Raw genomic sequence first — 25773 nt, 5'->3', positions numbered from 1 at the left:
GGCCACCACCTAGCTGCTAAGATCTTAAGAGATAATTCAATTTCAGTCCAACTCCTTCATTTCAAGACTGCAGAAAGTAAAACTCAAAGAGTGGTTTTGGCCATAACATGATGAAGTAAGAAGGGAACTAACTACATTTGGAATGAAAGGATCTGGGTTCAAATTCTGACTCTGCCTCCTTTTAGTGTATGTAAACTGGGATAAGTCACTAAATTAAGTGACTTAATGAGAAGTTACTCAAATCCTCAGTTTCTTTATCTTTAAAACAGGGGGTAAAGAGAATAAATTACGTCCCTTTCAGTTCTACAACTATGAGCCTAAAAATTAGGACAGGTTTGTCCTTCCCATTAAGTAACCACAACTTAGTGGCTCTTCTTTAAGCAACTAATTAAGCTCTTTTACCTATGGCTGAAAACTGTGAGGGGTTAGGGGATTTGAGACAGTCAAAAGAAGAGAAGATGAGATTAGACAGATTTTGCTGCTCAATATCCTTCCACGTGATCTTTCTCTCTCCCTCCCTCCCCCCCTCCCTCCCTCCCTCTTTCCCCCCTCCCTTCTTTCTCTCCCTCTACCCCCTCTTCCTCCTTCTCTCTCCCCCCTTCCTTACTACCCTCCCAGTTCCAGGTGAACATATGATTCCATTCAGGGGGGAAAAAAAGAAAGCCACCAAAAAAAGAAACTAGAAGGAACATAAAACCAAATAATTTTTGGAGGTGCAGAAAGGGCCTATGAGATTGTCTAATTTAAACCCTTCATTTTACAGAAGGAAGAAGGGCCTTGACCACATGATACATAATCCATGTTCTAAGACTTTTGTTCTTCTTATCTTAACACAAACCTTTAAGCCCAATTCTATTTCAAGTTAAAAACACAAGCAATTCCCACTGGAGTGAGGGTTAGGCACCGGTTATCAGAAGAGTAGAAATTTAATAGGTTACACATCTGTCAACACCAAAGAGCCAAAAAATGAAGGCAACTTGGAGAAAAATTAATGGGCTTTTTCTTTTCTTTCTTTTTTTTTTTTGGTGGGGCAATGAGGGTTAAGTGACTTGCCCAGGGTCACACAGCTAGTAAGTGTCAAGTGTCTGAGGCTGCATTTGAACTCAGGTCCTTCTGAATCCAGGGCTGGTGCTTTATCCACTGTTGCACCTAGCTGCCCCCAAGGGGCTTTTTCAAGGGGTTTCTCCCCTGAATTAGATGTCTTGGAGATACAACGAGCATTTTTTATCCTGGACCAAAAATCAGGATGTATGATCTGAGGAAGGTTCTTCCTTTTACAAAATTTCATTAAGAACACACTAATGTAACGGAAAAAATAAAATACCTCATACATGAAACCCCCCCCCCAAAAAAAAGAACACACTTGCTTTTCTCGAAATCAGCACAATACTGGAAAAATTCAGGACACATGGCTGCCATACGTGTAGAGGGAGTGAAACACTATTTCAAATGCTTTTTTAAAAAATCCTTCATGAGTTATTCAGTTTTTCCTTTGAAGACCTCCAAAGAGAAAGAACCTATACCAAGGACAACTGGAAAAAAATAGGCACAGCTAATAAGAGCTGCTGGCCTTTGGGGAAATAATAAGACCTGGACTGTACCCTTGGGGAAATCCACTCACCTCTCAATGGCAACTCAACCCCAACTCTCCAGAAGGCAAAAAGAAGGGGCAGAGCTGTACAGAGTCTAAGGGAGGTTCCTTCTCACAATCCCTATCCCTATTGCTGCATTTGAAAGTTTATGAAATAAAATCTCCCAACTATCCTGAGGTAAGTCGTTGAAGAATTAATACCCCTTCATTCATCATCCCTTCCTGCAAAAATAAAAAAGGAAACTTCGAGATGAGTACAGAGCTAATAAGGGTCAGTTCTAGAATCCAGCATTCTATCCATTACTTCAAAGGACACTTTTCCCGGCATTGGTTTTCTTCTCTGTAAAACCCCTATCTCCTGACTGTAATTACAAAATCATTTATATTACATCATGCTGCCTCTCAGTGGATCGCATGTTGGACTTGGAATCAGGAGATCTGGGGTCCAAATTCCACCTCAGACACTTACTAGCTTATGCAACCATGAACAAGCTAATTCACCTCTTTGAGATTCGGGGTTTTCATCTGTAAAATGGGGGTGATGCTATGTGGAGCTGCTACTTCACAAGGATGTTTTGAGGATCAAATGAGGTAATGGAGGTGAAGTGCATGGTAAGCTTTCAAGAGCTAAAAGGGGCCTCCCAAAAGTCTTAATGCTGCTTTGCTTTGAAGCTATTAAAGCTTGGAACAGAACTAAGACTTTGGGATACCCTCTATAAAGGACAGTTTCTCATTACTGTGATTAGCAGCAGTTAACAAACGTTGATTTATGATCCCTTACCACAGGCCGAACACCCTGTGTTCTGTGTTACCCTGGTGCTAGCCCCTGTACTTTGTGCCTCAGTTTCCAAAGCTTAAGTGCCTTGTAAAATTTAAAGAGCTAAAGAAATGTGAGTAAATTTAAATTAGAATACTGCACAAATAGGTCTAGAAATCTCCTACCAAAAAGGTCAATCAATAATCAATCTATCAACAAGTAATGCTAATGCCTTAATGCCTCCCCTCAGTTGATAATCTCCAATTTAGCCAGTAAATATCTCATTTGCATGTTGTCCTCCTCCCCCAATTAGACTGTAAGCTCCCTGAGGGTTGGAGCTGGGGGGGGGGGGCCTTTCTTTATATCTCCAGTTCTTGGCATACAGTAGGCACTTAAACACTAGTTGACTTGTCTTGACAAATATTTATTAAGTGCTTACAACAGGCCAAGCAGAGTGCTAGATCCTGGAGATGGATACCGGTATAAGGAACGAAAACAATCTCTAATCAAAAAGGAGCTTACATCCTAAAATGAATGACAAGGTTCTGCTTTGGTTCACTGTTTGCTTCCCCCTTATCACCTTCCCCAACCCTAATCCCCACCCAAGAAGAAATTTTAAAATCTATTTGAAAGAATAGGTGGATAGAGAGCAGGCCTCAGAATCGGGATGACCTCGGTTCAAATACAGCCTCTGACACATACACAGACTATGGACAAACCTAAAGACTATTATGTTTAATAATAATAGCTAATATTTATAAACCACCTACTATGTGCCGGGCACCATGCTAAGTGCTTTACAAATAGGATCTCATTTGATCCTCACAACAACCCTGGGAGGGGGTTCTATTATTATCCCCATCTTACAGCTGAGAAACCTGAGAGAAGGTATAGATTTGCAGTGGTAGAAGTGCTTTCCTCCTTTTGGAAATTTCCCCCATGCTGATTAAAGCACACCCTGTACATATTACATGTGTATGTATGTTGATAAGCGTACACACACACACACACACACATATATATATATACATATATATGTATATGTATATATCAGAGACTCAGAAAGCGTTAATGTGGAGGAGGTGCTACTTCTAAAAAGAATGACTCAGGAAGGGGAAAGCAGGATGAGACAGAATAATTTCCCCTGACAACATTCAAACACTATCTCATGAATCTGGAAAGCCTGTTGGGTATGGAGGAGTAACTGGAAGAAGAGACAGTCATGTGAGATTAACTCTAGCACTGAGACCACAAACAGCTTTCATTAAAAAGCACAATTCCATTTCAAAATGCTCTTTTAAAACTTAAATAAAGCCATGACTTTCTGAGTGGCCTAACATCAACCCCGACTATTCACAGTGCAACCGTGCAAACCTTCCACTTCTGCCCCAAAACAAAGATTTTTCTCTCCCTGGGCTAAGGAGGGCAAAGGAATCAGTGTTCAAACCCCCTATTCACCATCTCGCTCCATCGGCATCTGGTCCCCTTTGTTCTTTACTCTTCTCCCTCTGTCGTATGTGGCTGAGGACTGTGGGTGCTGCTGGGCTTTGATTAATGGAGCTGGGTTGTTTTTGTCTTGTTTGTTCCTGTTGCATTAAAATGGTGTTCACGTGAGCCTGTTCAAGTCTGAACCAGGACAGAACACCAATGTATGTTCCAAAATATACATTTGTTTCCGGGCTCCTATACTGAGGCGGCATTCGCTTCCCTTCCACTACAAGCAGGCCCTGTGCGGCTCATATATCAGGCTCCTAGGGCACACAGCTCCCTTCAGATCTGTAGCAGACACCTCCATTTCATTGACCATCGGGCATTCCTTCCCCCACATCCGCCTCTGGAATCACACAGACTCCTCAGAGCTCTTAGCTCTCCAGCCCAGGAAATGACGCATCATTACTGGGAATTGTTTTAGTCTCTCAGACTGGAAAAGACAGGCCTAGTGATTACCACTCCCGGCCCTGGGCCTGTAGTAGATTTTGGGGTGTCTTAAATTCCTTAATACTGTTGACACTGCGATTGTCTGGACCGGCTCCTATATGGTTGGTAGCCAGTAATAAGCCTGGATAAAAGAAGGAAGAGAACAAGCAGCTACTGAAATCACATGGGGGGAGGGGGTGGGCAGAGGGGAGGAAATCGGCAAAGACAGTGGCTGATATAGCTTAGCAGACCTGGCACTAAGCCACCATTTGTGAGACCTTAACTTGTTTACTGACCGTGGCTCCAACAAAGCAGATCCTCCATAGAAAATTCAAATTAAGAGCTGGAAGGGGACTTAGAGGTGATTTTGTCCACCCCCTTCATTTTATAAGCAAGGAAAACAAGGCCCAAGGAGGTTAAAATGAAGTGCTCAAATTGACGCGGTTGGTGGTAAAAGAGTCAGAACTGGAATTCAAAACCTCAAGTCCTTTCCTCCAAATCCGACTCATTTTCCACTGTACCTACCACACAGTGAGATTTACTGAACCAACATATTTAAATTTCATTTTTGAAAAGGCTTCTCTAGGAGCCTGTCCATTCTTCACATCCTGGGTTTCTTTCTACTCCCCCCTCTGTCACATCCCCCACAAACACAGGCTTTTCCAGATGCAAGCAACCAAGTTTACCCTCCATCCATCATGGAAAAGTATTTCCACAAAGAAGTACCAGTTCCAGCACACTTGTATGTAGGAGCCCATTTTGTGAAACTGGACAGCCCTGAGATGCATCTAACAAATCAAATGAAGACAGGAGAGCCTTTGGGGCTGCTCGATCCATTCCAAACGAATTTACAAACACACTACATCTACAGGAAAGTGCCATTCCCAGGATGAAGCCGGAGCACAAGCGCAGGACCCAGATATTACTGGGCCATCAGGTATAAATGAAGAGATTGCACTTGGGGTAATTGCTAACACTCTCCATTGCCTACTTCAAACATGACCACATGCTGTTCTCTAGGGCAACAAAGCAGAAAACAGTTAATAATTTCAAAGCATTTTTTTAAAAGACCCAGAGAGCAGGGTACCCAAACAGGACATGCTACTTAGAAGCAACAGAATCCTCCCCAGCCAATACTTAAACTATAATGAACCAAAACCCCAGAAATGCCTGGGGGAAAGAAAACAGAAAGGGGGGAGGGGTGCTGAGAGAGGCGGGGAAGGCCAGGGGAGAGACAAAGCCCCAAAGAGAAGGGCGTCCCCAGCCAAGTTAAACACGTGCAAAAACCTGGAGAGTTACAATTCTTTAGGAAGCCCTGATTTTCTACACTATAATCCTAGAGATTTCAAAAAGTTGCCAAATCCCACCAAACTGAAACTATTTGGGAGAACCAACCTGTATCACAGCCCTCACAGTCTCTGAAACTAGCTACACATATGTTTCTGGAAATGGGTCTTTTATTTCAGGTCCCCCAAGCTAGCATATAAATAAAAAGCAATCTCTCCTGGCAGGGTACATCTCCTTCCACAACAGATATAACTGATCTCAAACCTAACCAGCCCTTGATCTAAGGATCTCCTCTTCCATGTGAAATTCTCATCGAGATCAATGAAAGGTCCTGGGGCTTCTCGCAGGGTTGGAGTATGTAGAAACAGTCATTTTTCCAAATGTGAAACAGACATTAGGAAATATGTAACTAAGGAGGGAGCAGCAGGGACGAGATCCAGAGGAAAATAGAAATTCAAAGCCCAGAAGGCCAGAAACCCCAAACCCAGTGAAAAAGCACTTACCAGCCATTTAAAAACTAGATGGGTGATGGTCAGCAGGCACAACCACATCAGAGGAGAGCTTTCAAGAGGCTTCTGCTTGCAGGCTTTTTCCCCCGGCTGGCTTGTTATTAGTGAGAAGGCCTCTCCCAGGGAGGAGGAGGGAAAGGAGAGGCTTGGAGTTATCTCCTCCTATTGCTGCGACTGCTTTCTCTTATTAGGTTCCCCACTGGTGCTAGAATCCCACCACCTCTTTGCAATCTCCTGTGTACAGTGCAGCCAGAGTGGCCTAGCCCACCAAAGCCGTTTATAGATATTTGCTATAGCAGTAATCTATCAAACATGACAGCAGTTCAGCTCAGATTAAAGTCTTTGTTGCAATTCACAGCAACAGGCCTATTTGCACCAAATGCTACACATGCAACAGAATATAAACTGTCCTGCTCATTAATGCAAGGAAGAGCTGCAGCGTGATCAATAGTTCTGTAAATATGGCATGTCTGTCAGCCATGCTAGTTAGGAAAAGGGCACCATCTTGTGCGCTCTCAGAATGTAACCCAAAGGAGCTTCTTCCGCTGGAAAGTCAGCCAACAGGAACTCACAGAACAGCAAGGACCGAGGGTCAGAAAGCTATTATGGGGTATATTCACATGCAAAAGGTGGAAACGGCAGAACCAGCTTTGCAAGACGGGAGACTAGCAGCAAGTCTGGGGAAATGAGGCTGATTTGCAAATGAATCCAGGGCTGCTCCTGGACAATTGCAAGACCGTAATGAAAGAGTTTTTCGGCCAGGTCTCTAATCTCCTTTAGGATGAAGCCTTTGGAAACTGGGGGGACGTCTCTACAGGAATTTCCTGGCTGGGGCAATGCCAGGTTGTGTGGAATTTTACATGCAAAATAAAGGGCCTCCCCAAATCCCAGATACATGCAGTCATTATTTCAGCTTGTGCCCCGCAGGTCTGGCTCCATTCAATTTATTTACATGTAAAAAAAAAAAGTACTTAAAGTCAGGCCAAATCACTGTGAAGAAAATGCTGTGCAACTGGTTTCCTTTGGCTTTTAAATAAATACCTGGCTACAAATAATTCCAAGTTCACTAGTTTTACCTGGTAGAGGATTATTTATCAACTGCTTAGGAGCCCCCAGCATTTTGCTAAAACACAAGCATCTGACCAAGCAGTTAGGACAAAGCAGGAACACTTTACAAACAGGAAAAAGGTTCTGTTCTTTAAAGAATAAATGGGGGGGGGGGGGGGAGATTCAGAGATTCAGAGAAAGGAGAAAAGCAACATGAGAAGGTAAGTGAGAACTGAGGGGCCAGTGAGGAAAACATGCACCATGTTCTGCCTGAGGCCTTGCTTTCCCAAAGCCCACCCATGCCAAAGACATTTTCCAAATGGTGCCAAGGGATGTTTTTTTACCCGTCCCACTTCTGGTCTCACTTCATTCAATGCCCCTGGGTGGGGAAGATCATTTTCAAGGTGAACTGTACAACCCACCTTGGGTTTGAGTGTCTGCCTGAACTTTCTAGCTGGGTCAAGTCAAGAAGCATTTATTAAATGCCTACTACATGTCAGGGGCAGGGCTAGGCTAGGGAATAACAATGACAGGCAAAAGACACTCACTGGCCTCAAGGAGCCCACAGTCTAATGGGGGAGGGGGGAAAGAGGAACAAGACACAGATAGGATAAACTGGAGATAATCTTGGAGGGAAGGCAGAAAGATTAAGAAGGGCAGAGAAGGATTCTCCCAGAAGGTAGCATGGTAACTGGGGCCTTCAAGGAAATCAGGTAAGACAGGGCAGCTTGGGAGAAGTCAAGAAAAGAACAAAAGAGACTCTAACACCAAATCGAGTGCCATTTATACAACATGTAAATTTAATATGTTAATTATGTGTAATATGTAAAATTAATTTCTCTGAGATTTAGTTCCTCTAAAAGAATGATGATGCAGATGATAATATTAATAGATACCTCCCAAGTTGTTGTGAGTAATGCCAGAAATCACTATTAAAACATAAGCAGTGATTATTCTTATTATATGAAACCTCTTCACCATCCTGATGTCATTGGTCTTCTTCAAGAATGAAGGATGAACAACAACATGAAACCTTTACAACCTTTAAAGAGGAAATATGGCACAGAAGAAACATCAGACATCATAAGACCTGGGTTCAAATTAGCTTTGCCCCAAAACAGTTCTTTGACTGTAAGACAAGTCATTTCAACTCTGGACTTCAGGTTACTCATCTATAAAATAGGAAGAATAATAGTTGTACTAATCTCACAGGACTCTTGTGATTATTAAATTAAATTTTTATATGTGTGTCACACACACACACAAACATTTTGCAAACCTTAAACCCACACTGAAAACACCTCAGTTAGTAGCAGTACTATCTAGGTTGACAGGGACCTTCTCTGGTTTATGAGTTCACTTAATTCCATTCATTTCAAACATCTACAATCTACTATAGGCAAGGACTTGTACTAGATGCTAGGAAAGAAGAAACTATTAAAAAAAAAAACCTGAATGTTCATTTTTATCACTATTTAAATAGCAATTATGGAGAAGGGTCCAAATAATCTGATATAAATTTGTGACTCACGGTTTAAAGAATAATAATTACGGGGCGGCTAGGAGGCGTAGTGGATAAAGCACCGGCCCTGAAGTCAGGAGTACCTGAGTTCAAATCCGACCTCAGACACTTAACACTTGCTAGCTATGGGACCTTGGGCAAGTCATTTAACCCCAATTGCCTCACTAAAAAAAAAAAAAGAAGAAGAAGAAGAATTACTCGACCCTTTAAAAAAATGGGGGGGTTATAAAAGATTGTGCAGGACATATAAATCCCCCCGTACATTTAGAATAGTGTGATTATATGTGAACATTAAAACTGCATATTCGTTTGTGTTCTTCAGTTATTACTCTAGTCTCAACGAGTCTTCATTAAAAGGCAACTATATGCCAGGCACTGAGCTAAGACCCTAGAGAATTCAAAGACAATAGTTCCTACCCTCGAATAACTTACAGCTGTACTCCTGGGAAACAGAAGGTTCAGATAAGCAAATGCAAAGAGGTAACGAAACACATACAAAGTAATTTCTGAAGGCAAAGACAGTAGCAACTGGGGGGATCAACATTGGGTGAGCAGGTGGCACCTTGGTGGTGGTGGTACTTTATTTGAGCCTTGAAGGATACAAACATTAAAGGAGGTAAAAAAGTGAAGCAGCCAAATGGGGAAGAAGCACCAAACTAAGTCAGGGGGACCTGAGTTCATTTGGCCTTAGATGCTTACTAACTGTGTAACCCCAGGCAGGTCACCTAACCTTGATTGCCTCCCCACCCCTTACCTTCCCCCAAAAAGGAAGAGGTAAAGAGGGAGAGCATTTCTGGAAGAAAGGGCAGCCTGTCCAAAGGCAGGGAGACGATAAGATGGCAGTGTCATCTGACACATACTTTGTGACCTTGGACAAATGATTTAACCTTTCTTGGCCTCAGTTTCCCCATCTGTAAAAATGAGGAGACCGAACTCGACAGCCTCTAAAGTCCCTTCCTACTCTAAATCCATCTACAATGCTTTGAACCTGTTACCAGGGGAACAAGGAGGCTGTTTTGACCAGAAAATAAGCTGTAAATGACTTCTGAACAGTCTTATTCCTCTGCATATCCACTTATTCCTAGCACTGAGTTGAAGGTGGTTGATGAATATTTGTTAATAATCAATGCCCAATTCCATTCTGAACATACAATTAAAATTACAGAGGAATGTATTCCCCCAACTTTAGCTCCCCTTGGACATCATGAGCTACGGCAACTCTAAGATCATCAAGGTGAAGAAGCAAGGCTAAAAAGGGTTAGAACTTCTGCCTAATGAAGTGCAGTCAAGAAAGACAAAAAAAAAATCAAACTGAAAAATATCAGAGCTGGTAGTTCACAATAATAACGGCTAGAATTTACATAGCACTTTAAAATCTGCAAAGTGCTTTAAAAATATTAACTCGGGGCAGCTAGGTGGCGCAGTGGATAGAGCGCTGGCCCTGGAGTCAGGAGGACCTGAGTTCGGGTCCAGCCTCAGACACTTAACACTTACTAGCTGTGTGACCCTGGGCAAGTCACTTAACCCCAATTGCCTCACCAAAAAAATATATATATATATTAACTCATTTAATACTCACAACTCTGGGAGGCAGGAGTTATTACTGTTCCCATTTTCTAGATGAGGAAACTGTGAGAGATAGTGTATGATTTGCACAGATGACAAAGCTAGAAAATATTCTGAGACAGGATTTAAACTCAAGTCTCCCTGACTCCAAATTAAGCACTCCATCTACTCTGACACCTAGTTGTCTCAAAACATGCAATGTCAGGGGCAGCTAGGAGGCGCAGTGGATAGAGCACCAGCCCTGGAGTCAGGAGGACCTGAGTTCAAATCCAGCCTCAGACATTTAACACTTACTAGTTGTGTGACCCTAGGCAAGTCACTTAACCCCAATTGCCTCACCAAAAAAAAATATATATAAATGTTGAAAACTATCTTTACATGTAATTGAGGGGGAATCCATTTTTAAAAGGGGGGGTAATCATTTTCCATGGGGAGCTAGGTGCCACAATGGATACAGCACTGACCCTGGAGTCAGGAGGACCTGAATTCAAATCTGTCCTCAGATTCGTATTAGCTGTGTGACCTTGGGCAAATCACTTAACCCCAACCGCCTCCCTCCAAAAATAAAACAAATTTTAAAAATTTCATTTTCCAAGTGCCTTCTCAATAGGTGAAGGAGAAGCTGGTAGGAGGGAGAAAATTTGGAATTCAGAATTCTTAAAAAGAATGCTAAAAATAAAGATTTTAAAGAAATCATTTTCAATGTTTAACATGATTGTGTGTGTGTGTGTGTATATATATAAAACCTATGTTGGATTGGCTGCTGTCTTGTCAAGGGGGGAGGAAAGGGAGGGAGAAAAATTTGGAACTCAAAATCTTATAAAAATGAATGTTGAAAACTAAAAAAATAGATATGAAAACTAAAGCTAATAATAATAATAGATGGATAGATTGGATGGATGATAGATAAAAGAAGAAATCATTTTCAGAACAGTAGTGGGCAGAGGTGACTCTCAAGTGAGGAAATCCCCTTTTATCTATGCAGGTGAACTCAGGTGTTAAAGTGATCTTCCTAAAGAATGAGCCTGACTCTGTTATACCCTAAATCAAAAACCTCCCAATGGTTCCCTATCACTTCTAGCCTTTTCTGAGTCCTCTGTCTAGTACTTTCCCTAGGCTGATTACCTCCAATTTATCCTGCCCTTAGCTTGCTTGTACAATTATTTTCATGCTGTCTTTCCCATCAGATGAGGAGCTCCCTGAGGGCAGGAATTGACTCACACCTTTCTTTGCATCCTCAACACTTAGCTCTGTGGCAGGCCTGTAGTATGCACTTAATAAATCTTTACTGATTGACTTACTGACTTGAACCCAGGTCTTCCAGGTCTGGAAGCCATGTCTTTATCTACTATGCCACAGCAAATCACTTAACCTTTCTAAGTGTCTATTTTTTTCATCTGTAAAAAGGAGGACAGTAATATCCATGGTACCCAGCTCACAGAGTTGTTGTGAGGATCAAATGAGATAATGTACATTAAGTGCTTTGTAAACCTTAAAGAGCCATATAAATGTCAGCTATTATTAATATTATAAGCACACGTATGATTGAAAAAGGAGGTGGACGAGTCATGTAGTGTGAGTAAGAGATAACAGATGGACAGGCTAAGTGCTACACTGAAATCCATGAAATATTAATAGAATGAGAGAAAGGCCTCTAGTGCACTGGGAAAATCCTCTGTGGCAGATTTATAGAAAAGCACAGAAAAGATATGCTGCACAGGGAGGTAGGGAGAGTTTGTAATCTGTACTGGAGGAGAGAGAATCCTGGTTGATGGCATCATGGTCCATTAAAGGAGGAGCCACCTAGATAATGAAGAAATCAGAGATGGGGCAGGGGGAGGAATTGCCCTCTCCCCACTGTGAACTCAGAATCTCACCATCACAAAAATGGATAGATCGTCAGCCACGTAGTACAACTCATTCATACTTTAAAAAGAATCTCCACTATAACATACCCAAGGGCTCATCCAACCTTTGCTTGAAGACCTTAAATGAAGGAGGACCCCCTCCCCTCTATCCTTCCACCCTAAACCAGATAGCCCATTTTACTTTGGGGATAGCTCTAATACTTAGAAAATTTTGGCCTCCCATTAAATTTAACTTTACCTGTTTTGAACTTCTCTACCAATTTTTCCTAGTTTTTCCCTCTGAGGACCAATAGAACAAATTTAACCTGACACTTATCTGAACAGGACAAAGGAGAGTTGAACACAAACACACACACACACACAATTGGTATACCAATATGCTCAACTAGGAAACAGACATCTGATTTTAAACAGGAAAAAAACCAAATAGCCAGCATCAAAACAATGGCCAATGACAATTCCATGGGACCAACCAATTATGAAGCATCCCCTCCTGACAAAGAGATTATAAAGAATGAGACAGACATGAACTGTCTTTGATGTTTTGCTTGACTCTGCTTATTTCTTAAAAAGGAAAATTCTTAAATATGAGGCTAGTAAGGGATTTGCAGGGAGATGGGATATAGTGAGAGCAATGCTCTCCCCAAAAACGGGTGTGGGAGAGGTCACTGAAGCTTTTTTTTTTTTTTAGTGAGGCAATTGGGGTTAAGTGACTTGCCTAGGGTCACACAGCTAGTAAGTGTTAAGTGTCTGAGGTCAGATTTGAACCCAGGTACTCCTGACTCCAGGGCCAGTACTCTATCCACTGCGCCACCTAGCTGCCCCTGAAGCATTTTTAAATGCACAGAAGTGGAGCAGATGAAAAGAGAAAAGCACGTAGCTCTGAAAAACACATTGAATTTATCATTTTTTTAAAATGAACCATGTATAATAGGTTTGTGGTTTTACATACAATCTTCTTGTTCTGTTCTTTGTATATGAAACTGTTTATATCGATTGGGTTTTATCAAGTTAAAAATAATAAGAGGTCTTATAGGAATGGCCCCCTCCATACGCTTTGATTCTGAGGTCCCACTGCTAACCATATACCCCAAGAAGGTCAAAGACAGAAAGAAAAATCCTACTGATACCAAAACACTCAAAACAACACTTTTAGGGGGCAACAAAGATCCAGAAAGAATGTGTCCATATTTTTTTGAGAAATAGAATTGGATTTAAGTGAGGCAGGGCTGTGCAAAGTCACCAGCTTCACTCTCCCCTCCAGAGCCATCTTGGTCCAGTGGCAAGATATACATCAGGATGACTGGAGATGGCCCCCATGCAGTGGGAGACCTTGGTCTTTTAAGCTAAGGCATTCCACAGGTCTCAGTTTGCCTGAGGTAATGCCCAATCAGTGATATCTTGCCTCTTGTTGCAGAGGTAGGGACCACTATGGATGTGGAATATGTTTGCTTTTCCTAAATTGCTTTCTCTCTCTCTCTCTCTCTCTCTCTCTCTCTCTCTCTCTCTCTCTCTCTCCCTCTCTCCCTCTCTACTCCCCTTTCTCCTTTATTTAAATCTTTATTATAAGGGATGGCTCAATAAGTGGGAGAGGCTATTTAGAAATAAAATTTCTGTAAAAAAAAAAGGATAACAAAAATTAGATTTATTTTAAAAACAGGGGTTCTTGCAATATACAATCTTAGCTTCATTGACTATAACAACAGCAATAAGAAGAAAATCTGGGCTAAGGTTCGTTAGGGACCTGTTATTACCTCACCACCTAAAGAAGTACACTGTAAATGGTTCTATCTTTGGTCTTTCCTTATTGATACTTAGCACTTAAAACAAGCCACTGTTGTATGGAATTCAAGTACTGTTATACTATTTGGCAGATGGAAGCACTAAAGCTCAAAGAGGATAAGTAACTAACCTAAGATCACAGAACTAATAAGCATCAGAGCCAGGCTTCCAAGTCTGGTGTTCTTTCATTTAAGTTTTCAATTCAACAAACATTTATTAAGTGCTTACTGTGTGTACCATTCTAGGCAGAGAGGATACAAAGTCAAATTACATTCGATTGGGATTTTCAACAAATATACAGAGAAGTTAATACAAGGTAATTTGAGGAGGACCCAAACACTAGGGGAAGAAGTACTATTAAGGAAAAGTTCTATCAGGAAATAACACAACAACTCAAAGGAGGAAGGACTTCTTACCATCCTCAGTGGCTCCCCATCACCTACCTACCTAGAGTGGTTCAAACTGATTTACCGTGCAAATCAAGACCCTCCACTACGGAACTGCTCTCTAACCCAGAAAGCACTCAAGACTTTCCTGCCTTGGTACATGCCCTGTGCTTGTTCCTCTCTCCCCATCCTGGCCTGCTGAATTGCTAGTCATCCATTAAGGCCCAACTTAAATAAAATCTACTTGCGTGAAGCCTTCCTGGATTACCCAGTCATTACTGAACTTCTCCCTCTTGGACCATAAAGCATTTTGTTTTGTAGAACTCTCTAATACATCCACTGTACAATATTGTGCATTATGATAATTATCTATTAAGAGCGTCTGCTATCCCTACCCCCTTAAGGCAGGAACTAGGTCATATCTAAATCTTGTCTCTTCTTCAGCACCAAGAACAGTATTTTGCACATGGCAGGGTACTTAATAAGCATCTCATTACAGAGGGAAAAAATAATGGGATCTAGAGTCAAAGAACTTGGGTTTGAATTTTAGCTCTGCTTCTTATTATCTTTCTTTTTCTGTTTGTTTTTTAAATGAACAGAAATTCTACCCAAATGCCATTGGGAAAAGAAAAGAAAAGCAAATTCCTTATAAGAAATACAGAGTCAGGCCATGCATGTCTGTGTATGTAACATTTCTATATGCACACACGGTATATGGTACATGTGTATGTTTATGATTATTTATCTGTATGTTTTTGTGTATATTGTATGTGTGTTATAGATGCTACGTTATCTTGCATGTGCATGTTTGTGTGTTCTATGTACATTGTGTATAAACACACGTTCCTACAAATGTATGTGTGTCTCATTGGATGCTGTGAATCCCTTCCCTCTCTGTCAAGAAGTGGACTGTGGTAAAATAATGGAATCTGGCAGCCAACCAAGGGTCCGACTTCATAGACTTAGTAGTGTTTGAATTGGGTGTGAATGAGAAACTACTAAGTACCCACTTAAAGGTGATTAGATTTTAGCCACACCTGGCCTGCCCTGTTAGCCACATAGTTTAAACTTGGCCAACCCTGAGGAGTGTCCTAAGAGGCTGTGGACTGCGTCATCAACAGGGAACCAGTCTCAGCCACACTACTTTAAGGACCTCCCCTTTGGGGGAGGGAGAAAAAGGTAGAAAAAGGGGACCCCAACAGGAAATAAGACACTTTCTCTCTCTCTCTCTCTCTCTCTCTCTCTCTCTCTCTCTCTCTCTCTCTCTCTCTCTCTCTCTCTCTGGCCTTGGAGCAGCCTACAGACTGGCTGATGACTCCCATAGAAATTATAGACCCCTGGTGGTGAGTTAAATCCAGCCCTTTGAATTAGCTGAGCTGAAAGCGAGTTTGGGTTTGAGACAGCCCTTGCTAGAAGAGCCAGGGAGATTATCCATTTTTCCTTTTCTCTATTCCCTTGTCCTTGACTTTTTTTTTTTTTAAGTGAGGCAATTGGGGTTAAGTGACTTGCCCAGGGTCACACAGCTAGTAAGTGTTAAGTGTCTGAGGCCGGATTTGAACCCAGGTACTCCTGACTCCAGGGCCAGTGCTCTATCCACTGCGCCACCTAGCTGCCCCATCCTTGACTATTAATTTCACCTTTGATATGTATTTTATTCCCATTAAATAAAACCTGATTTGTTTGTGGAAAAGAGGCTGTTAAGTTCCTTTCTTATTGGCCTTGGAGAAATAACTAAAAAAGGCAATTAGGAGGGGAGGAAACTTTGGACCTAGAGGTCCCTCATTATTTTCTGAACCCCAATATTACGGCGAGCCACCCAATTAACTCTCCCCGTATTAAATTTGGCCCCTACAACAGCATATTTCATCGATAATCCTTTGGTATCACAGATGGTCAGTGGGTTGATCAGAGTTCTTACTGCTTTCAAAGTTGTTTTTTCTACAGGGCTGCTCCTTAGTACCTGCAAGCTCAGGTACTTAGTACCTGGACCTCAGTTTCCTCATTTGTAAAATGAGCTTCAATTCTAAGAGTAATAATTGAGCTATCAATGATCCCCCCTGACTGGAAGGAAGAGACCCCTGGCCCAGAACTGAAAGTGTTCAAGTGGAGGCTGCATGATACTCTGTCACCTCTCCAGGAGGCTGATTCAGAGGGGATTCCAGTTTAGATCCAGTTTTGGCTGGATCACCCATCAAGCTCCGAGATTCTTTGATTCTAGCTTCAGGGTGGGTTTGTATACACAATAACTCTAGGCTTTACAGAGAACAGTTTCTAACACCCAAAATACAACACCTGCTTTACCCAGAGGATTCTAAGCTTGTCTTCACACCTGGTCCTCCAGATTTCACATACTTGTTCCAGCATGAAACTTAGCGTCCACAACTCTTTACTTAAGAATCAAACTGTTCTTCCCAAAACAAATGTTAGTGACTGATTTAGAATGACAGAATCTTGGAGTTAGGGTACTTATAGAGATTATACAGATGCTTTTACTCTCATCTGCCACACAACTAAATAAGGGTGAAAACAGAACTAGGACCCATGTCTCCTGAATCCCGTTGTTCTTTCCATATGATGATAATGATAATTAATGAAAATGATTCACATGTAAAGCACTTCAACAATTGTGAAGTGCTTTCCTATTGAAAACCCTGTGAGGGAGATAGTAATAAATAACTGCACTTGTGGCCTACTAGGGATAAGACATTGTGCCAAATGCTGAGGGAGCTTTAATGATGAATAAAATTCAGTCTCTGTCCTTGAGGAACCTACTATTAATGTAGTTGAGGGAAATAAGACCTGGAAGGTCAAGGGAAAAAGAGATCATTTCTGACTGGTGGAAGGAGAGAAGAGAGGTGGTATTTGAGTTGGGTCTTGAAGTATCAGCAGAACTCCAATGAAGACATGGGGAGGAGGAAGTGAGTGAGCAAAGACAGAGAAGCAGAATAGCTCAGGACATCTGGGGATACAGAGGCAAGCTAGCTCAAGATATGGGGGGAACAGCAGTTACTCTAGTTTAACTGGAACATAGGGATCATGAAGGGAACTGGTATGAGACAAAGCTGAAAAGAGAAGTAGGAACCTCATTGTAGAGATCCTTGAATGCCAGGCTGAAGAAGACTTTTTTCAGTAGCTATGGAGAGCTATTTGAAGGTTACAGCCTCCCAATTGGTCCCCCTTCCTAAAGTCTCTCCCTACTCCACTCCGTCCTCAAAACAGCTGCCAAAGAGCTTTTCCTAAAGTGCCGGTCTGATCATGTCAAGACTCCTCATCTAACCCCACTCTACTCAATAAGCACTAATGGCTCCCTACTATGTCTGCGATCAAATATAAAATCCTCCTGTTTGGCGTCTAAAGCTCTTTATAACCTGACCCCTTCCTACCTTTCCAGTTCTCTTACACGTTACTCTTCTCAAAGCACTTGGTCTGGCAATACAGGTTGACGTGCTATTCCTCCCACATAACACTGCATCTCCAATCACCATGCCTTTACTTAAGCTGTCCACCTCCATCCACTGCAGTGCTCTTTTTTTGCCTTCTCTTGCTCCTCTTCTTTCCTTCTTTTCCTCCTCCTTCCTTCACCTCCTCCTCCTCCTTCCTCCTTTCTCCCTCTCCCTCTCTCTGTCTCCATATCTCCCCTCCCTGCGCCTTCAAATTACTTGCTTCCTTCGAAACTGAGCTCTCTAATGCCACCTTCTGCATTAGTATCCCCCCTGTTGCTAATGCCTCCTCTAAAGTTACCTTGTATCACATGCATTGTATATATTCCTTTAGATGTACATATTGCACCTCCCTTTAGAATAGAAACTCCTAGTGGGAAGGGACTCTTCACCTTTTTTTGTAATCCTAGAATTTAGTTTAGAATATAATAACTGCATCCTAACTGCTTGTTAATTGATGATTATTGAACAAAGGAGTAACAGAAAGATTAATCTGGCAGCTTAAAGCAAGAGACAGGAGACAGGGAAACTGAGAGGCTATTACAATACTCTCAGGAAGAGGCAATAAGCTGCTGAAATGGGTGCTGGTGAGGAAGAGAAGAGCCATGTTAGGATGTAAAATCAACAGAACCTGGCAACTGCTTAGGGGAGAGGGAGTATTCAAGGAAATGCCTCTAAGTTCACAACCATAAGTGCCTGAGAAAGAATGGTGCCTTTGATGGAAAAGGGAAAGGGTCAGGAGTCAGAGCCCTTTTGAGGTAAAAAGATATCTTGCTAGAAAATAATCTTGAAAATGCACCTCATGGTTGGGCGAATATGTTACACCAAAAGAGCCATAAAACAAACCAAGCTAAAATGCAGCCTGCCGAAACCTCAATTGGGAGCACGGTTTTTAAACGCAGTAGGTCACAAACCTGTCAATTAGTTTAGAACACTTCCATGGATGCGGGGGTCACAACAAAGCACACTGTGGCCATCTTAACTAACTCCTGTCTGCTTCATGAGAGGAACAGAGCTGCAACAAATAATTCATTTCAATCCACCAGGCATCTATCCTTTGATAATTATTTCCAGACACTATCTGGACTGGAAACAAAGTCATCACCTCTAGCTTTGAAAGACTCTGTAACTTAACTTTAAAAGAGACATTAAGAGCATTTGACCAACAAGTTTAGGTAATTTAATGTTGTTGGGTTGTTTTTTGGGGGGGTGGAGCAATGGGGGTTAAGTGACTTGCCCAGGGTCACACAGCTAGTAAGTGTGAAATGTCTGAGGCCGGATTTGAACTCAGGTACTCCTGAATCCAGGGCCAGTGCTTTATCCACTGTGCCACCTAGCTGCCTCTAATGTTCATTCTCACACAGCATCACCACTAGCTTTCAAACTATTTCCCCCCCAAAATCTTAGTCATTAAAAAGGGGCTTGTTGACCTACTGACCATTATTTCAAGCTATAAGGATGAGAGAAATGGGTAGGTAGCACAGTGGGTAGAGCACCAGGACTGAAGTCAGAAAGACTCATCTTCCAGAGTTCAAATCTGGCCTCAAATCAGCCCTAGCTGTGTGACTCTGAGCAAGTCACTTCACTCTGTTTGCCTCAGTTTCCTCATCTGTAAAATGAACTGGACAAACAAATAGCAAACCACTCCAGTATCTTTGCCAAGAAAACCCAAAAACGGGGTCACAGAGAATCAGACACAACTGAAACAAGTGAACAACAACATAAGGATGAGACCTAGATAAGATTTCAGGAAACGCTAAGACTTCTAAAGTCCTGGGTTCAAATTCATATTCTACCACTTATTACGTCAACATTCTTGGACCTCAGTTTCCTATTCTGTAAAATGAGAGATTTGGACTAGAGAATTGTCATTGTTTCCTTCCATTTTCTCCCCTCTAAACTTCTTGCAATCTATCTCCCACTCCCACTACTCATCTGAAATTATTCTCTCCAAGGTTACAAGAGATCTCTTAATTGCTAGGTTCAATAGCCTTTTCTTAGTTTTAATTTTACTTGATCTGTCCCTCATTCCTTCCTCCAGGATGCCCTTTCCTTCCTTGGCCTCGGTTATATTTGCTGTCTCACGGTTCTCTTCCGACTGGTCTGACCACTCTGTTCTTCCTATAGATCAACCTCCTCCTACCCACAAAATGTGGGTGGTCCAACAAGACTGTGTCTTAAGCTCTCTATGTATCCTTTCTCTTGAAAAGTTCATTAGCTCTCTTGGTATCAATTATCATCATCTCTTGACAGTTAGGTAGCACATTCAATACAGCACTAGACCTGGAATCAGGAAAACCTGAGTTTAAATTTTTCAGACACCTATGATTTGTAATTCTGGGCAAGTAACTCAACCTGTCTGCCTCAGTTTTCTCAACTATGAAATGGGGAAAATAACAGCACCTACCTCTCTGCCTCTTGAAAGGATAAAATCAGATATTTGTGAAGTGTTTTTGCAAACCTTATGGCACTATATAGAATTCAGGCTATCATGCAGATATTTCCCAGGTGTAAATATCCAGCTCTAATCTCTGTCCAGGAACTCTAGTGCTTGATTACCAAATGCATGATAGACTTCTCCATCCAGATCTTTCCACTTCTCAAACTTAACATGTCCAAAATAGAACTCTATATGTTCTTCCACCACCAAACCCACACGCATTCCATACTTGGCCATTTTTGATGACAGTCACCCAAATCATCCTTGACTCTTCCACTGCCCTCAACTCCAATACCCAGTCAGTTGCCAAATGAATCCTATCTACAAACATCTCTCATACCCATCCTTGTCTCTCCACTCACAGAAACTCTTCCCTAATTCAGGCCTCTGCAATGGTCTATTGCAATATCTTTCAAACTGGTCTCCCTACTGTCAGTATCTTACGCTCCTGCTCACAGTTCCCAAATGTTTAAAATACAGACAAAGCCTCTCCATAATCTTAGTATCATAAATTACAGAATTGTAGTGGACCTTGGTCCAAGCCCCTCATTTTTATAAATAAGGAAACTGAGGACCAAGAAGTTTGTGACCTGCCCACAATCACAGAGGTAGTCAGTGCTGAGGTCAGATCTGACTCCCTATCTTTTCTAGGATAAAATACAAACTCCTTAGCCTGGCATTTAAAGCCCTACCTAGTCTGGCTCTTTCCTAACTTTCCAGTCTTATTTCCATTACTCCTTTTCATATACCCTTGGTTCTAGTCAAACTAGATTGCTAGCTAGCTATTCCTTACCAACAACATCTACTCTCCTAAGGAGCAATTCACTTACACTGGGGGTTCTTATACCTCAGGTCCCAGATCTTTTGGGACCACCAGCAAGATACCCAATAAAAGAACATTCAACTTGCAGTTGCTTGTTCAGCTCCACTAGTGTGCTGGAAAAAGCATTGGATTTGGAACCAAAAGCCAAAGGTTCAAAATTCTAGCTCTACAATTATGTGACCTTGGGCAAGTTGCCTAACCTGTCCGGAGCTCTGGTTCCTCATCTGTAAAACAAAAGAATACCACTTCAGAAGACTGATGATGAAATAAGCTACCCAACTTTGCATGGGGGGAAGAGGTCATTGTGATAGAATCAAGCAAGGTATAGAATGAGACATACATTTTTGAACAAGTCAAATGTGTGGATTTTTCAGCTCTACTTTGTACATGAAAGTGTTCTTTGTTTTGGTACTTGTTAAATTCAAAATAAATATTGTTTTTTTAAAATGAGGGGGTTGGGGAGCAGCTAGGAGTCGACAGAGCACCAGCCCTGGAGTCAGGAGGACCTGAGTTCAAATCCGACCTCAGACACTTGACACTTACTAGCTGTGTGACCTTGGGCAAGTCACTTAACCCCAATTGCCTCACTTTAAAAAAAAAATGAGGGGGTTGGTGTAAATGACCTCTAAAGTCCCTTCCAGCTTTAAATTTCTTATGTTATTTCTCATTGTATAGCTATCCAAACCTTGGTGTGCTTAATAATGAAAGATGTGGCTATGGTCACGGGAATATATACATAAAATTATATTTTAAATTCTGCTACTTGTTTTTAATTGAAGAATTCCCAGAAATTTCAAAGCCCCCATTAATGGAATTATGGTTTATTTTGTTGAAAAGATTGTTTGGGGGAATGGGGAATGAAAGAACCCATTTGTTAGCAGCCTCTTAACTAAGTGCTTTTCCTGGGAAACTGATACAAGGTATATATCTCACTGTCTCCTTTATAAACAACCCTTTTGTGAGATGACACTTTCATTTACATATAACAATTAGAACTCACATCCTGTGCTAATTAAAGTTGGAGGCCACTTAGCAAATTGCTGTAATTGTGTATACTCTGATGTGATTTTCATCTCTTAAAGCAGATCTAGACCCCAGCAAATTTTGAGCGTCAACAACATTGTTCCTGGTTTATAAATATGTTATATTTTTGGTTTTTACATCTACATCTTAGTTCCAGGTGGTTCATTTCCTTGTGCTCAGGGTGGGGCCCGAGTCAGAAATTTCCCCTGATTTTTTTAAATGGGTTTCTGCCTTGGCAACTGCTTTCTGAACATTCACATGATGCAATGACTGTGATGAGATACTTGCAGGCAAGTATCAAGATGGAAATAGAAGAAATAGGAGAACCATAATTTTTGTCACTCTTCTAGGTATCCAGGTATCACCACTGGCTGTTGTGAGCTTGAAGGATCTTCCAAGTTCATCTAGTCCACCCACCACACATTTTACGAAGGAAGAGGCCAAAATGCTTTTCCAAGATCACGCTAACTAGGACACGTTTGGGCTTGGAATTCCAGTCACCTGTGACCCAGAGCAATGCTCTTTCCCTTACAGAGCAATATGTTCCTTGGTATGCTTCTGGGAATCTGATCTGACTTGAGATAGAAGCTTTCTTATAATCACTGCTCTACTGTAGTCACTGGTGTGATTAGCATTTGGCATCTTGGAGAAAAAGGAGAGAGTCCCTGTTTCATCTCAAGACAAAGTTAGCTATATATCCCAGGAAAACCCACATGCCATAACCACCCTAAACTAAAGTAGAGATCAATTCCAAAGGCTGACGGAACATCAAGAAAGTCCATTTGATAATATATACCTGGAAATTCATCAATTAAAAAGGTGACGTGGATGGGGGAAGAGAACCACACCTTGGGGTCTGACTGACAAATAATAAAGTTAGAAACCATAAGTAAAGAAAATCTGCCTGCAATTTTACCAAATTCAGGGCATCCTAAAACCTAAAGTTCTTCCATAAAACAAAGAACATGGCCAGGGCAGCTAGGTGGAGCAGTAGATAAAGCACTGGTCCTGGATTCAGGAGGAACTGAGTTCAAATCTGACCTTAGACACTTGGCAAGTCTCTTAACCCTCATTGCCCTGCCCAAAAAAAAAAAAATTGGCCACCAACCAATCCTCAGGATTAATTTCCAGACCAATAATATATTTTCCCCCAAAATAAATTCATATAAACATATAAGAGATTCCCATAGTCCTGATGCATAAGGAAGCATCCAGCTGCCTTGTCCTGGGGAAAGCAGAAGACAAGGGAGTCCATGGTTGGTCTTTAAGTGGCAGACAGCTAAGAGCTGAACTTAATATAAGGCTACTATTTCCAGAGATAGCTATAGCCAATGCAACCACCTTATCTGATACCACTGCCAGGCTCCTACCTACCTAACCTAAGAATCGGTCATGTAGTTTGCCATTCAAGCATCTTCCTCTCTCCTGACCTTAGTTCCTGACTTTATAAAACCAGTGATGATCACTAACAGCCTTTACAGCACTAACAGTTATACAGTGGAGTCAGAAGGCAGCAGTTCAAATCTCAGCCCTGCCCCTTATTGCCAATGTGACCTTGGGTAAATCACCTAAAACTTCTGATCCTCGGTTTCCTCCTATATAAAATGAGACAGTTGGAACTGACAACTTCTGAGATCCATTCCAGTTCTAACATTTTGTAATTCTGACAGTCCAGGATATTCTCTGGTCAGAAAGGGCACTTGGCCAGGAGGAGACAAACAACATAGAGTTGCGATAATAACTTCCCCACACACACCCCTCCCCCTCCCAGCTCTTAGACTGGAGCCAGTTCCATGAGGCAGATATCCCAGAAGGCAGTGTTCCTTGCTGTCAATGGGGAGAATCCTTTTGTTATATGAGTCCTTACCAGAAGCTTTCAAGGACTGTGAGCTGTTAGGAAGGGAACAAGGAGTTCAGTAAAAAGTGATAAAAAGGTAGGTCAGTAGGTGCCCCCAGTGAAAAGTCTCAGGCAACAGGGGATGGGGAAGGAAAGTAAAACCTTTAGCAGGTGGTACCTGGACCTTGCAGGCAGGGTAGGATAATGAAGAGACAGCTGGAGTATTTCCCAGCTTAAGTAATTCTCCTAATGGTGAGAAAGGAGAAAGGGTCTCCTTGCCCTAACCAACTGAAGAAGATTCAAAGGAGCTCTCTTTTAGAGGATCCTCAGAATATCATCACTTTGGAAAAGAGCAGTCAGTGCCTAAGTAAGTGATGCGGCTTTCTTTTTAAGAAAAAAGGAAAACTCATTCTCCATTATGGAACTTCCTTCTCCCAGTCTCCGTTTGTTGAGAAATCATCATTATCATCTTTCTGCCAGCAGCCTCCCCCATTAACGGCTTTCTCTGATACTACCTCATGGTGGGGAGATCAGAGGATCATTGCCAAAGTCTGTTAAGATAAATGTTGAGCTGAAAGGGACCAGAGCTTATTTAATTCAATCCCTTTGTTTTACAGATAATTAAGCTGGAGCTCAAAAAGGTTATTCAACTGACTCCATGTCTCCCAGAAAATAAGAAGGGAGAGGTGCCAAAATTTGAACCCAAGTTCGCTGACTCTAAATCCAGCAGCACTCTTTCCACTACGGGGCCATACTCTCAAAGTATAACATCTGGCCAAACCTACCAACATGGAACATATTTGAATTTAGACCCAGTTATTTTTTTATTTAAAAAATTAAATAATTTATGGAATAAAACAAGCATTTTCATAATACAGCATAATAAAAAAAGATGATTGCACATGAAACGACAAATCAATTATGTACAACTTGCTATTTCTTTTCAAAGAGGCTCATCCCTATTTGGGTGAATTTTTTGGTGATGACTACTCCTGAAAATTGTCTGAGTCATAAAAGGGTTGTCATTAGTACCCATGAAGAGAATACCATGACAATAAATTAAGGATCCTTGAAATAAGCCACACTCTTGTCTTTCCTAATTGTTCTGGTTTTCATCTCAGCCCCTTTCTCTTTTCCTGTTCAGATTCCCATTCTATCTTGCCCAGAATTGTACAATAGCCTCTTACCTAGTCTCTCTTGCTCCAATTTCTCCTCCTCTAATTCCCAATACCCCATCTTGCCCAACACATTATAAACTTTTAAAGATGTTTCTTTTACCACATCCCTCTCTCCTCTGTTCGCAAACCCTCAATAACTCCCATAGTTCCAACTTGACATGTCTTTACAACCACATCCAAACCGTTTTCCCTCACTATTCACCTATGCAAATAAATCCCTGGCTCTAGCCAGCTTGTGGACTTAAACATATGTGCATTCCTACCTTGGTAATTTATACCACTCCCCTCATCCCACCTGAAATGCCTTTGCCCATCCCCACCTATCTGAATCTTAGGCTTCCTTCAAAGCCCAGGTTAAGTTCCATGTCTTCCATTAAGTCTTCCAACCCATAGTGACAACCTTTTTCTTGATTCATGACCCCTAACATCAGTACCACTACTCCCTTACCCCTTAGTCGGATATTGCCCCATAAAAATTTTGTTTACCTTTTCATTTCCACAGGCACAGTCCCCTTGCCCTTACTATGCTATCTCCCCCTCTCTTCTCTTTGTCTCTTTCTGTCTCTCTCCTGAAATCTAATCCTTTACCAACACACTAAGGGCCCTTTTAGCTCTAAATCTATGAAACCATGAAACTCCCTGCTGGTTATTACAATCTGGATGTCCCTTAGGAAATTCTAGCTCAACCTTGCCCAGAACAGCTCATTATCTTCACCCTCCCAAATGCCAGACTCGACCCTCTATACTGACAAGGATGCCATCATCCTTCCAGGTCCCCCAGGTTCTCTGTGGCAATCATC

General features: G+C 41.7%; 1 protein-coding gene across 21 annotated transcripts in view; it reads right to left on the bottom strand.

Annotated features, from left to right (window-relative positions):
• Positions 1-25773, bottom strand: part of ZMYND8 (zinc finger MYND-type containing 8) — a 117662-nt gene that overhangs the window by 80230 nt on the left and 11659 nt on the right. The window contains exon 1 of one of the 21 annotated variants that reach the window (XM_043983193.1): positions 6056-6258. The exons of the other annotated variants lie outside the window; for them this stretch is intronic. Within the exon in view, the coding sequence (XP_043839128.1) occupies positions 6056-6062 (7 nt within the window). The 5' untranslated portion in view covers positions 6063-6258. Of the gene's footprint in view, positions 1-6055; positions 6259-25773 lie in introns of those variants that run through there. 21 annotated transcript variants of the gene reach the window in all.

This window comes from Dromiciops gliroides, chromosome 2 (genome assembly GCF_019393635.1).
Source record: "Dromiciops gliroides isolate mDroGli1 chromosome 2, mDroGli1.pri, whole genome shotgun sequence".
NCBI classification, from domain to species: Eukaryota; Metazoa; Chordata; class Mammalia; order Microbiotheria; family Microbiotheriidae; genus Dromiciops; species Dromiciops gliroides.
This window is presented reverse-complemented; position numbering and strand designations above follow the sequence as displayed.